The sequence below is a fragment of the Callospermophilus lateralis genome, chromosome 5, assembly GCF_048772815.1.
Source record: "Callospermophilus lateralis isolate mCalLat2 chromosome 5, mCalLat2.hap1, whole genome shotgun sequence".
NCBI lineage: Eukaryota > Metazoa > Chordata > Mammalia > Rodentia > Sciuridae > Callospermophilus > Callospermophilus lateralis.
In genome coordinates, this window is record NC_135309.1 from 37,373,045 (window position 1) to 37,387,225 (window position 14,181).

The 14,181-nt window shown below is 39.8% G+C and overlaps 1 protein-coding gene across 1 annotated transcript in view; it reads right to left on the reverse strand.

Moving 5' to 3' along the window:
• Window positions 1-11,844, reverse strand: part of Sar1b (secretion associated Ras related GTPase 1B) — a 30,351-nt gene extending 18,507 nt beyond the window's left edge. Inside the window, exons 1-2 of the mRNA XM_076856495.2 lie at window positions 11,726-11,844; window positions 562-637 (exon numbers count right to left, since the gene is read on the reverse strand). Of these exons, the coding sequence (XP_076712610.1) occupies window positions 562-619 (58 nt within the window). The 5' untranslated portion in view covers window positions 620-637; window positions 11,726-11,844. The remainder of the gene's footprint in view (window positions 1-561; window positions 638-11,725) is intronic.
• Window positions 11,845-14,181: the final 2,337 nt, after the last annotated feature.

The window sequence follows — 14,181 nt, forward strand, 5'->3', positions numbered from 1 at the left end:
TCTCTGGTTCAATCCCTAGTTTGGCGGGGTGGGGTGAGGGAAGGGGTAAAGGGATGAATAATTAATTTGATTGTTATGATTTTAAACCTTGCATTCTTTTTTTTAAAATTTTTTAATATTTATTTGGTTTTTTTTAGTTTTTCAGCGGACACAACATCTTTGTGTTTGTATGTAGTGCTGAGGATCGAACCCGGGCTGCACGCATGCCAGGCGAGCGCGCTACCGCTTGAGCCACATCCCCAGCCCAAACCTTGCATTCTTGCTGGGCATTATATGCCTATAATCCCAGCTGCCTGGGCAGCTGAGGCAGGAGGATCACAAACTCAAGGCCAGCCTGAACAATTTAGCAATACCCTGTCTCAAAGATAAAAAGGGCTGGGGAGGTAGCTCTGTGGTAAAACATCACTAGATTCACCTACAGTACCACAAAAAATAAATAAGCAAAAAAAGCTTGCATTCTTAACTACTTGCTTATATATAAAGAGGCTCTATGCAAATAAGCATACTTATATATAAACAGATTAAATGGGATAACTATAGAGAACAAAGGGCCACCATTACCTAAAAATTGTAGTACACTGCTGAACCCACTGTAAATCCAATCGAATATGAAGGACATATCCAAATCTTACAGCGTCTGAAAAAGAGTTTTGAATTTAGGAGTCAACATTATATACCAATATTCATTAAACACTAACACCAACTCTGAATAAATAATACTACAACAATCTTACTATAAAGAGTTAAGCACTATTATCCAGGCCCCCATGACTTAATAGATACTGACACATAAAAAAGGAAAATGTCATTATAATACTAAGTAGAGAATGTTCTATGTCCATCTAAGTAGCAAAATGAAAGAGAATTACAACAATCTGAACTAAAAAGAAAGGGGCAAAAAGGCACACAGTTCATGGCAGTATAAAATAGTACCAATTTTTTCTTCTTTTTCTGGAGGAGAGGGATGGTACTGAGGATTGAACCCAGGGTCAGTCTACAACTGAGTTACATAACCAACCTTCTTTTCTTTTCCTTCCTTCCTTCCTTCTTTTCTTTCTTGATAGGGTCTTGCTATATTGCCATGCTGGGGACTGAACCCAGGGTACTCTACCACTGAACTCTCATCCTCCTGCTTGGCCTTGAGTTGCTAGATTATAGGTGTGTGCCACAGTCCCTGGCTTAGTGTAAATCTTTTTCTTCTATTTTTCTTTCTAAATTTTTTTTTCTTTTTTCTTTCGGTACTGGGGATTGAACCCAGGGGTGCTTTGTCACTGAGCTACATCCCCAGCCCTTTATAATTTTTTATTTTGAGACAGGATCTCACTAAGTTACTTAGGGCCTACCCAAGTTGCTGAGGCTGGTCTTGAACTTGCAATCCTCCTGTTTCAGCCTCCTAAATTACTGGGATTATAAGAGTGTGCCATCGTGCCTGGTAGTACAAATCTTTTTCAAAACCAATTTGGCAATGTATCTGTTGATATCATTTGATCCAAGAATTCTTTATAAATTATCCTAAACGTAGAGAATCTTTATGCATAAATATACTCTTCATTAGTGTTACTTAAGAAAAATTTTGGAGCCAGGTATGGTGGTACATACCTATAATCTCAGCAACTTGTGAGGGTGAGACAGAAAGATAAAAAGTTAAAAGCCAGCCTCAGCAAATTAGCAAGGCCCTCAGCAACTTTGGTGAGACCCTATTTCAAAATAAAAAACATAAAGGACTGGGGATGTAGCTCAGTGGTAAAGCACCCCTGGGTTAAATCCCCAGTACAAAAAAAAAAAAAAAAATGGAGATAATCTATGTTCAGTAAGTTAAATAAATTATAGTATATACAGCCATGGGACATTTACTATATCCTTGTAGTGGGTATTGGGGGGAGAAAGGAGGAAGAGCAGAGAGAAAAGAAAGAGGATATTTTTGTTTGTTTGTTTCGTCCTGAAGCCTTTTTCTTTTCTTTTTTTCAATTGCTTATATTTTCTAAATACATGACAGTGGAATGCATCACAAGTCTTATTACACATATAGAACACAATTTTGTATATAAAGTATGTTCACATCAATTCCTGTCTTCATACATGCACTTTGGATAATGATGTCCATCACATTCCTCAATGATTGCTAATCCCCTGCCCCCTCCCTTTCCTTCCCACCCCTCTGCCCTATCTAGAGTTCTTCTATTCCTCCATGCTCCCTCTCCCTACCCCACTATGAGTCAGTCACCTTATATCAGAGAAAATATTCGCCATTTGTTTTTTTGGGGATTGGCTAACTTCACTTAGCATTATCTTCTCCGATGCCAGCCATTTACCTGCAAATGCCATAACTTTATTCTCTTTTATTGCTAAGTAATATCCCATCGTGTATATACACATTTTTTAATCCATTCATTTATTGAAGGGTATCTGGGTTGGTTCCACAGTTTAGCTATTGTGAATTGTGTTGCTATAAACATTGATATGGCTGTGTCCAAGAAAGAGGATATTTTTATAAGAAGGTTGTGGTAATGAAAAAAGAGTTTCCAAGTCTGATCATACCTGTGTGGAATAAAGACCCCCCTCCTTTTTTTTTTTTTTTTTAATAGCAAGTGGTGCTAAGCGGTAAATTTCTTGCCTGTTATCTTTCTGTATTTTTCAAATTTTAATCATATTGCTCAATGCTAAAATTTTTTTAAATCATAGAAAATAAAATATAGTTTAGTTCATTATTTACTTAACAGATTTGATAAACTAATAGAGTAAAATGGGAAATATGAGAAAAAGCCTCTTGAGAGAAGAAGGATCACACATATAAAAATATAAAAAAGGTCAACAAAGTTTATTTTTCAGATAGGAATAAAAGAACAGGCATGAAACTTGGGTCAGGTTCAAAATTTTTCAAGGATATGCTGTCTTTATCATTCTTTAGACAAGTATGACATACACACACACTATTTAAAGTGTTTTTTTATATCTGTATATAAAAAAAGAGAGAAACCAATCTTGCTTTTTAAAAATATTTTTAGCTATAGATGGACACAATATCTTTATTTATATTTTTATGTGGTGCTGAGAATCTAACCCAGTGCCTCACACATGCTAGGCAAGTGTTCTACCACTAAGCTACAACCTCAGCCCCAATCCTGCTTCTTAAAAAAGAGAAATCAATCCTGCTTCTTATGTTTCTACTCAAAGCCCTATGTCCACAATTCTACAGAGGGCAACAAAGTGCAGATAAGGAGAGCCTTCTGGGATAATAGTTAGCCTGAGTCTTAAAGATTACGTAGGAATTTGCTAGAAGGTTGTGAAGAACTTACAGTGTACAGAGGTGTGAAACTGAATAGGTAAAGGTCAAAGGTCAAGTATGGTTGGGTGACACGATTGTGATAGGGTTGAACAGAGAGTAAAAATCAATGGGTGCTAACTAGTGAGACAGGAGCCAGAGTAATAGGAACCACTGAATCAAGAACTTTTTTGTCACCAGGTATGGTGGCATGCACCTGCAGTCTCAGCTTCTCAGAAGGCTTAGGTAGCAATGTCTGAGCCCAGGAGTTTAAGGCCAGCCTGGGAAACAGAGTGAGACTCTATCTCCTAAAAAAAAAAAAAAAAAAAAAAAAAAAGTGGCAGGGTGGGGGCGATGGAGATGTAGTTCAGTGGTAGAGTACTTGACTAATATTCATAAGGTTTTGGGTTCTAGCCTAAGTACATCAAAAATAATCCTTAGGGAAACTTTGATATATACCACAATGGAACATTACTCAGCATTAAAAGAGAATAAAATCATGGCATTTGCAGGTAAATGGATGGAGTTGGAGAATATAATGCTAAGTAAGGCAAGCCAATCCCAAAAAACCAAAGGCCAAATGTTTTCTTTGAGGATGTTAACTCATAATGGCCATGGGGGGAGGATGGGAGGAATGGAGGAACTTTAGATAGGGCAAAGAGGAGGGAGTGGAAGGGAGGGGGCAAGCAGGTAGGAATGATGGTGGAATGAGTTAGACATCATTACCCACTTTGTGTACAATCAGTGACTTGAAAAATTGTGTTCTATATGTGTAATATGAAATGAATTGCATTCTGCCATCATGTATAACAAATTGGAATAAATACACAATTTTAAAAAATAATCCTTATATAACATTCCTGACAGCCATCTTTTTTTTGGGGGGGTGGCACCAGGGACTAAACCTAGGAGCACTTAACCACTGAGCAACATCCCCAGTCCTATTTTTTGTATTTTATTTATTTATTTTATTTTTAAGAGAGAGGGGGGGGGGGGAGAGAACTTTTTTTTAATATTTATTTTTTAGTCTCGGCGTACACAACATCTTTGTTTTTGTATGTGGTGCTGAGGATCGAACCCGGGCCGCACGCTTGCAAGCGCGCTACCGCTTGAGCCACATCCCCAGCCCTGTATTTTATTTAAAGACACAGTCTCACTGAGTTGGTGAGGCTGGCTTTGAACTTCAATCTTCCTGACTCACCTCCCGAGCCGAGCTGCTAGGATTATAGACATGCACACCCCAGCTCCCAGCCTTTTTATATTTTATTAGAGACAGGGTCTCGCTGAGTTGCTTAGGGCCTTGCTAAGTTGCTGAGGCTGGTTTTGAACTCACAATCCTTCTGTCTCAGCTTCTCACTTCAGCCTCCCAAGCTGCTCAGATTACAGGTATTCACAAACACAACCAGTTCTAACTACCACCTTCATCTCAAAATGTGTCTCTAGGGGCTGGGGATGTGGCTCAAGCAGTAGTGCGCTCGCCTGGCATGTGTGCGGCTCAGGTTCGATCCTCAGCACCACATACGAATAAGGATGTTGTGTCCGCTAAATACTAAAAAATAAATATTAAAAAAAAAATGTGTCTCTAGCCATCTTTTTTGAGGGGAAAAGTACTGGGGATTGAACTCAGGTGCACTCAGCCACTGAGCCACATCCCCAGCCCTATTTTGTATTTTATTTAGAAATGGGTCTCACTGAGTTGCTGTTGCTGAGGTTGGCTTTGAACTCGCAATCCTCCTGTCTCAGCCTCCATAGCCACTAGGATTATAGGCGAGCGCCACTGGCTCTATCCATCTGTACACTGTCTCCAGAATGGCTTTACCAAAATTTTATCTTGGACTTGACTTGTTATGTTGTCAGGGTGACCATAACTATCAGTCTGCTGAAGAGACTCTCAGCTCATACCTATTATATCTCTATAATTTTTAATAGTGCTTCCATCACTCAGGCCCCTGTTTAGGTGATAAATTATTTGGCCACCTAAATTATGCAGTGGATGAAGAGCCACCAGTGGTGGTTTTTTTTTTTTTGTTGTTGTTGTTGTTGTTTTGGTGTGTATGTGTATTAACCTTTTTTCTTTAAATCTATTTATGTATTTATTTATATGTGATGCTGAGAATTAAACCTAGTGCCTCACAAATGCTAGGCAAGCACTCTACCACTGAGCTAAAACTACAGCCCACACCACCAGTGTTTTGGTTTTTCTCCTGCTGGAGACCGAACTCAGGGGCACTTTATCACTGAGCAACTTCCTCAGCCATTTTTTAAACAGATTTTTAAAAAATATTTATTTACCCTTTTTTACTTAAAGGTGTACACAAATATCTTCATTTTATTTTATGTGGTGCTGAGGATCGAACCCAGAGCTCCACCTATGAGCCACAACCCTAGCCCTTCCTCAGCCATTTTTATTTTTATTTTGAGACAGGGTCTTGCTATATTGATAAAGCTTGGCAAATTGCTGAGGCTGGCCTGAACTTATAACCCTCCTGCCTCAGCCTCCCAAATTGGGGATTACAGGTTTGTGCCACCTTGTTTGGTCCACTAGGGGTTTTTTATTTTTATTTTAAAAATATTTTTAAAATTGTAGATGGACACAATACCTTTATTTTATTTATTTATTTTTATGTGGTGCTGAGGATCGAACCCAGTGCCTCATACATGCCAGACAAGTGGCTACTACTGAGCTACAACCCCAACCCCCCCCCCATCAGGGGTTTTTAAAAGCTCATAATGATTCAATCAAACTGCTAGTCTACTACTCCAGAAATTCTACTATTTGCCTTTTAGCTACTGATCCAAGCTTACCTTATATATGTCCCTTTTTGTGGCTTTCCCTAGATCAAAGTAAACTTCTTGCCATTCACTGCAGGGGACTCAAACTTTGCCACCTTAAAACCTCTGCCCATTCTCCTTCTCAACATCAGAATGTTCTTCCATCATCTCTGCCTGTAATCCTTCTCCTTAAACACCAGACAAAATGCTATGGAAGAAATAAGGTCTCACTACAGATAGTCTTTAAGGGACAGATGGGAGTGGAAGAACCAATGTAACCCAGAAAGACTGGAAGAATTAGAAAAGACAATGATGAAAATGGAGGGAAAAAGTTAGTGACCTTAAGTACAGCTGCAGAGAGGTCATAGCTGGCTTTGGTGAGGAGGAGCCAACTGTTGAGAGCATGAGCAGCCTGCAGTGGAACAGTGGTTTAAGACAACTTGTAGCTAGTACTTAAAGCAAAGCAAGGCTTATTTATGATGCATATACTTTATGTTTTTCAACAAGTTACAAGTTTCTTTCAAAATATCTCTCAAGGTTTTGTAAAGATCAGATGAGACAATATGCACAAAGTAAGCCTGGCTGATGTTATTTTTTTTTAATTTTTTAATATTTATTTTCTAGTTTTCGGCGGACACAACATCTTTGTTTGTATGTGGCGCTGAGGATCAAACCCGGGCCGCTTGCAGGCCAGGCGAGTGCACTACCGCGTGAGGCACATCCCCAGCCCCTGATGTTATTAATGAAAAGTAAATAAGAACTTCTCATTCACCTAACTGAAAAAGTTAATTGGAAGAGGCAGTGGGGGAGAGATTCCCTTTTCAAAAATTTGAATGGGGGGCTGGGGTTGTGGCTCAGTGGTAGAGCACTTGCCTAGTACATGCAAGGCCCTGGGTTCCATCTCAGCACCACATAAAAATAAAAAAATAAAGGTATTGTGTTCAACTACAACTAAAAAATAAACATTAAAAAAAAGTTTGAATGGAATGAATGAGATTTTCTCAAGGATGGGTGAGGCTTCAGAATGATGATAAGGGAAGAGAAGGAACTACTGGGAAAGGAGAGGTTAAGAGGGAAAAAATTAAACTAAAAGGAAGGGACAAAGTCTGAAGATGAGCTTGAACTGAGAGGTATCTCTTCCTCTAAGAGCACAAGGAAGAAATGCCAGGAAATCTGTGAAGGTGGCAGGAATCTGACTCCAAAAGGAAAGGGTGTAGAGAAATTTTGAACAGAGCAAGCTTCAGAACACCCACTATGAGGAATAAACAGCTCAAGTTAAATGATTGCTAAAGAGCTTGGGATATAGCTCAGTGGTAGAGTGTGCATGTGTAAGGCATTGGATTCAATTCCCAGCATGGTGTGGTGGTTGGTGGATATTGCTAAAGAGATCTAAGGGCTGGGGTGGACTTGAAAAGCAAACATTCAAACAGTGTCAATCAACACTAACTTTTGACCCTTGACCCCCCAACCAGCAATGCTTGACTTTAGACACCAGAGATTAGGGACTTTCAGGATTGGGATGAAAATGGACAAAACTTGAAAAGTACTGATCAAAGGTACTGAAGTGATCTGATCAGAAGTCCAGGCTGAGTGAATAAAGGTGTATAGTCACTAGTATATAGGGGGGATGGTGGTGATGCTTCTCACAAAACAGAACCAGGAAAATAGGGAGAAAGTCTGTAAGCCAAAACAAAGGTGTAGTTGAGATTGGATGAGAGGTAAAGGTTGGGTCAGAATTATACCAGTAAAATGAAGAATATGGGATTCAAGAATTCAAGAGAAGTTTAGGTCTGGGTGGTGGCAAGCTCCAAGGTCTGGCTCTGACTTGGACAGATAAAGAGAAGCCAGACTAGAGGGTACAATGTCCACAGTGACAGGCAGTGGAATCATCTAGAAGAGTAGAGGGCACTGCTATAGAAAGACAAAGTCCTCAAAGGAAATAATGGTTGGTAGGTGAAGAATGATTAAAAAAAAAAAAGACTTTTTGCATAAGAATGGTATCAATTGTTGTTGTAAAACTTGACCCACACAGAAATAACGTACTAACATAGAGAAATTCTACTTCCAAAAAGACGTTTATAATTCTCTTGTGATTTATAACAACCTTAAAACAAACTAAAAGTTATTAGAAATGGAATTAATTTTGTTGTTGTTTAAATAGAAATAAGAATATCCAACTAAGAATAAAAGTTACTTAGCTCCAGACACCTGAGCCCTGAGAACAGGTTATACAACACCATGAACACACTATTAAGACATGTGAAGAGCAAAGGTCAAGAACAAGGAAACATATACACGTCAGCAGGTTTATTTATTCCATGAACACCAAACAGGAAAAGGCCCTAGGCAGATTAAAAAGTGATCTACTTAAGTAACATGAAAATCAGTGCAAAGGCTATAATGGAACAGAACTTCTCAGATTTCAAAAAAACTTTGTTCCATTAAATGTTTATGGACAACTCCCTTTACACGGAATTTCTAAAGCAGGCCAAACCTTAGACTAAGTAGATTAGTGGTTGTCAGTCTGGGAAATGGGAAAGTGGGGAGCCATTGCTAATGGGTTTCTTGAGGTAATTAAAATGTTTTGGATTAGTGGTGATATTTGTATAACACTAGACTATACTAACAACACTAAACTGGACACTTTAAAAGGGTAAACTTTATGGTATAACACTGTAGATCAATAAAGCCGTTAAGTTAAAAAAAGCAAAAATTTTAAAATTTACATGAACATTTTATATTTATTACTCATTTATATGAATAATTAAGCAAAATCATTTTGATAATTTTATTTTTCCTTTGTGATGCTGTGGATCCAACTCAGAGCCTCATGCATGCTAGGCAAGTGGTCTACCATTCAGCTATATTCCCAGTCTGGTATGAACTTTAATATGATTACAGAATCAATTCATTAATAATTTTGGGATGAAAATCACAGTAGAGTCAAAGTGAAATAAAGAGAATATCTGTCCTAGAATAAAAACTATTTTTATTTGGCCAGGTGTGGTGCCTACAATCCCAGCAATTTGGGATGCCAAAGTAGCAGGATCATCAGCCTCAGCAACTTAGCAAGGCCCTAAGCAACTTAGCGAGACCATGTCTCAAAATAAAAAATAAAAAGGGCTGGGATATGGCTCAGTGGTAAAGTGCCTCTGGGTTCAATCTGCAGTACCAAAAACAAAGCAAAAACAAAACTATTTGGATTTAGAATGTCTCTTTCAAGGTCTTGGGGTGGTAGAACATGTGCCCACTATGTGTGAGACCCTGGATTTTGTCTCCAGCACCACCAAAAAAGAAAAAGGAAAAAAGAAAAAAACAAAAACAAAAAACCAAAGGAGACAAAAAGAGATAAAATGCACCATTTTAATACTATTGTTTGATTCTAGGAAAGCCCATCAGTCTTCCTGAGCCCTTTGCCCTTAGTATATATATAATAGGAATATCACTTGCCTCACAATATTGTTAAGATTGATGAGATGTGATAATACACATGATTATTATAGAGGCACAGATGGATTTAGCTCATTCAGACTTAATTAATTGCTGGGCACAGTGGTGCATGCCCGTAATCCTAGCAGCTTGGGAGGCTAAGGCAGGAAGATCTTGAGTTCAAAGCCAGCCTCAGGGGCTGGGGATGTGGCTCAAGTGGTAACGCATGTGCAGGGCGCTGGGTTCGATCCTCAGGACCACATAAAAATAAAATAAAGATGTTGTGTCCACCGAAAACTAAAAAATAAATATTAAAAAAATATCTCTCTCTTCAAAAAAAAAAAAAAGCCAGCCTCAGCAATTAAGGTGCTAAGCAACTGTGTCTATTTTATTTAGACACAGAGTGAGACCCTATGTCTAAATAAAATACAAAAAATAGGGCTGGGGCTCAGTGGGTAAATGCCCCTGAGTTAATCCCTAGTACTCCCACCCCCCCCCAAAAAAAAAATACAAGAAAGAGAAATCTTAGCCTGGTGCCATGGCACATGCCTATAATCTCAGAGACTTGGGAGGCTAAGGTAGGAGGATTCTTTCCTCGGTAATATTCTGCTGAGAAATTAAATAATTTAAAGAGTTTTAGTCAATTGTGTACTTAAAGAAAGGGGTGGAGAAATGATGAATCATTACCATAGAATTCTAGTTTGTAAGCTTGAAATGATGTGGCTGTGATTTCAATTTGTGATAGACTAATCTTCTGTGTCAAGTTTTGCTTGAATTACTACTCTAGCACAATAGTACAAGGCAAAAGAAGGTTAAAATGCACCATATTTAAACTGCTAACCTTCATAATTACACAGCTTCTCTAACATTTATGAAATGAAGATACTTTCCTTTTCTGAAAACTCAGAAACTGCCAATGAACATCTTAAATTTTTTTTTCTTGAGATAGGGTTTTGCTATGATGCCAGGCTGGCCTTCAACTCCTAGGCTCAACTGATTCTCCCATCTCAGCTTCCTGAGTTCCTAGTCATAACAGGCCCAAGCCACCTAGCTTGGTTGCCTCTGAATTTTTAAAGTTCAAAATATCCTGGTGACAAACACAAATCTACTTAAAGATACAACAGTAAATACACATTGTTCTTCTATACTGGCACCACTAATTACTAACAAATTGTAAATCTGCCTTTATTCATCATCTGAAAAAGAGATGATACCACTACTTTCCTTGGCAGACTATTCCAGCCCCTTACACATAGTTGAAAGTAAATAAATATTCTTTTTCCTTTCTCATGTGCTACAATGCTACTTATATCCCTCATTTTCCCCCTCCCCACCCAAAGGGGACTGAACCTAGGCATATTTTACCCCTGAGCCATATCCCCAGTCCTTTTTATCTTTTTATTTTGAGACAGGGTCTTGCTAAATTGCTGAGTTTGGCCTCGAACCCATAATCCTCCTGTCTCAGTCTCCCAAGTAGTTGGGATTACAGGTTTCTGACACCACGTATGGTTCATTCAAGGTGACTTGAGGGACTCTTAACCGATATTTTATCATTCAACGTAGTTCTTCAGAATAAGACAACATGATAACATAGAGCTTGAGGTAAGAACACGAAAACAAACAATAGTAGGCTTAATTTTTCAAGTTAAGTGGATTCCTCCACCTCATTTTGCCCAATATAACAAATAGCTTAAATTCCTGACAAATGTAGTTCTTTCGACTAACGATACCGGATTTTTAGCTGTTTCAAAACAAATTTCTATCTCGTAGGAAAAATGTTGAACACTTTGTAAATCTTTGGCTTTCTAAAGTGAACCTTTTTCCCACTCAGCTGGGACTTGGCTATGGCAAAATGTTAACTACTGCCAGGAAGCAAGCTCGATTTGCCTCCTCAACAAACTGGAAAAGCTAAAAACAACAGCCGTGTCACAGCCTCTCCAGCTGTCAATGATCCCCGCTGCCTTCGCCTTACCAGGGGAGGAAACTGGGGCCCAAGAAGGGGCTCGCCTGCTATCATCTCGCGCTTTCCTGAAATAACAGCGCCTGACAGCAGTCAGGTCCTGCCCAGAGGGACATCAGGGCAACCCCGAAGAGCACTGTCCGGACTCGTCGTCCCTCTAGACGCCCTATTCCGGGCGAAGAACTGGCGACTCTTCATCTCAGGGCCACCAGCAGGAGCCCAGGGTGGACCTAAGCTTTAAAGTGCGCCTTCTTTCTGGGTACACAGCTGCTGCCCGCCGGTCCGCAGGGGCTGCCACTCACCTGAGACTGGAATGAACGTAATTCCCTCCTCCGAGTCGGCCCTACACTTCCTGAGGCCGAATTGCAAAGCGCTATGGCTGCCGGACCCCAGCTCACGTCAGCTCCTTCCGGGCCAGAGGGTGCCTCACTAGCTAAGGTCCGCAGGGCCGCAGCACCGCACGCAATAAGTTCCGCCCTCTCAGGGTCTGGTAACCACTCCACACCTGCCACCCACTCTCGTAGCTGGAGCGTCCCTCCCCACACCAGCCCCAAGAGGATTTAGCGACCCGCTGGCCTAGAAGAGAAAGAAATACTGATGCCTCATTTGAAAAAGTTATGCATCACATCGGTTTCTTAAAAGTACCCTTTTAGCCGGAGGCAGTGGCACATGCCAGTAATTTCAGTGACTTGGGAGGCTGAGATAGAAGGATTGCAAGTTCGAGGCCAGCCTCAGCAATTTAATGAGATTCTAAGCAACTTAGCGAGAGACTGTTCCCAAATTAAAAATAAAAAGGGTTGGGGATGTAGCTCAGTGGAAAAACATCCCTGGGTTCAATACAAAAAAAAGGCGGGGGGCAGATAGGGATGTAACTCAGTGGTGAAGTGCCCCTGAGGTCAATCCTCAGCACCTAAATAAATATATAATAACATACAAATAGGAATAGATAAGGGAAAAAGCATTAGGCAAATATTATGGTTTAACTGTATAGTATTGCCTTAAAACATTGGGGTCATTGCTTACCAAACTGAAGTCTTTGTATGTGGTGCTGAGGATCGAACCCGGGCCGCATGCATGGCAGGTGAGCGCACTACCACTTGAGCCACATCCCCAGCCCCTTAAGGAGGTTTTGACCAGTATAAAACTATGGTGGGATTTTTGTAGTTGAAAATATGTGGGTTGTATTGAAATAACTCAAGATTGAAAGCTGAGATCAATTCAGTAATGAGATAGCTGCAATCATGCAGATGAGAGGTAACAAGGAACTGGGTTGGGTCAGTAGGAATGGAGAAATAATCATGTGTGAGAAACTAGAGGTTGAAATCTGCAAGAGTTCATGATTGATTGCATGTAGTTCAGCAGAGGTAAAAGCAAAGTCCAAAGTAGTTTTCTTTCTTTTTTTTTTTTTCCTGAGGATTGAATTTAGCACACCCTGCACACTAGGCAAGTGATCTATCACTGAGTTACAACACCAGCCCTTAAAGTGCAAAGTTTTAACTACACTTCTCTCCATCTCTACTATTACAATTTACTTAAGATCATCTTTGGTCACTTGTTATAGCAATAACTCCATTCTTTCCCCTCCAATCAATTGTCCTCACAGCATCTGAACAATTTTTCCTATAGTTCTGGTGATTGAACTCAGGGATGCTTAAGCACTAAGCCACATTCCTAGCCCTTTTTATTTTTATTTTTTATTTTGAGACAGGGTCTTGCTAAGTTTCTTAGGGCCTTGCTAAGTTGCTGAGGCTGGCTTTACACTTGAGATCCTCCTGCATCAGCCTCCTGAGTCCCTGATATTACAGGTGTATGCTACCACACCCAGCAGGATGGATTTTTTTTCTTTAAGTGATTTATTTCAAAGCATGAATTATATCAAGTTGCTGCCATTTACAATTCTTGAATTGCTCTCTAAAGCCTCTGAACACTCTGCAAAGGCTTATAGGGCTCTCATTGCTCTGGCACCCTCTACTTGTTTAATCCTGTATCATACCACTCTGCTTTGCCTGCCACAGCAAGATCATTCCTGCCTCTGGGCTTTTGTAGGTGCAGTTCGTATGCTTTTTCTCTCCACTTTTTCTCTCCATCTTCTCTCTTTGTCTAGCTAGCTTTCTCATCATTTGGATAACAGCTTAACTGTCATCTCCTATCCTAACATACTATCCAAACCAGGATCTTGCTTGCTACTCTCTGTCTTAGCACCGGTTCCTCAATAAACTTACTAATTTAGAAATGTTAAAATATCTATGTATTTATGTTTACATTTCGTTAACCTCCACAGAAGGCAGAGAGCTTGTCTGTCCTTTTCTCTTTTTACCTGGTGTCTGGTACAGTGCCTGGCATATGGATGACCTTTAGTAAAATTTTTAAATTAATTGAGTGAATTAGTGAATGAAGGAGCTGGTGAGGTCATTCATCAGATAGTGTCATGAAGAAAAAATAAGTTTGTAGAGTTGGGCACAGTGGTGCAGGCCTGTGATCCCAGTGACTCAGGAGGTTAAAGCAAGAGGATTGCAAATTTGAGATCATCCTAGGCAATTTATGGAGAACCTGTTTCACAATAAAAAAATAAAAGGGTTGGGCGTGTAGTTCAGCAGTAAAGTGCCCTTGAGTTCAGTCCCTACTACTGCAAAAGAATAAGAATAAGTTCTGGGGTTGTGGCTCAGCGGTAGAGCGCTGGCCTAGCACGTGCGAGACCCTGGGTTCAATTCTCAGCACCACATAAAAATAAATAAGATAAAGATATTGTGTCCAACTA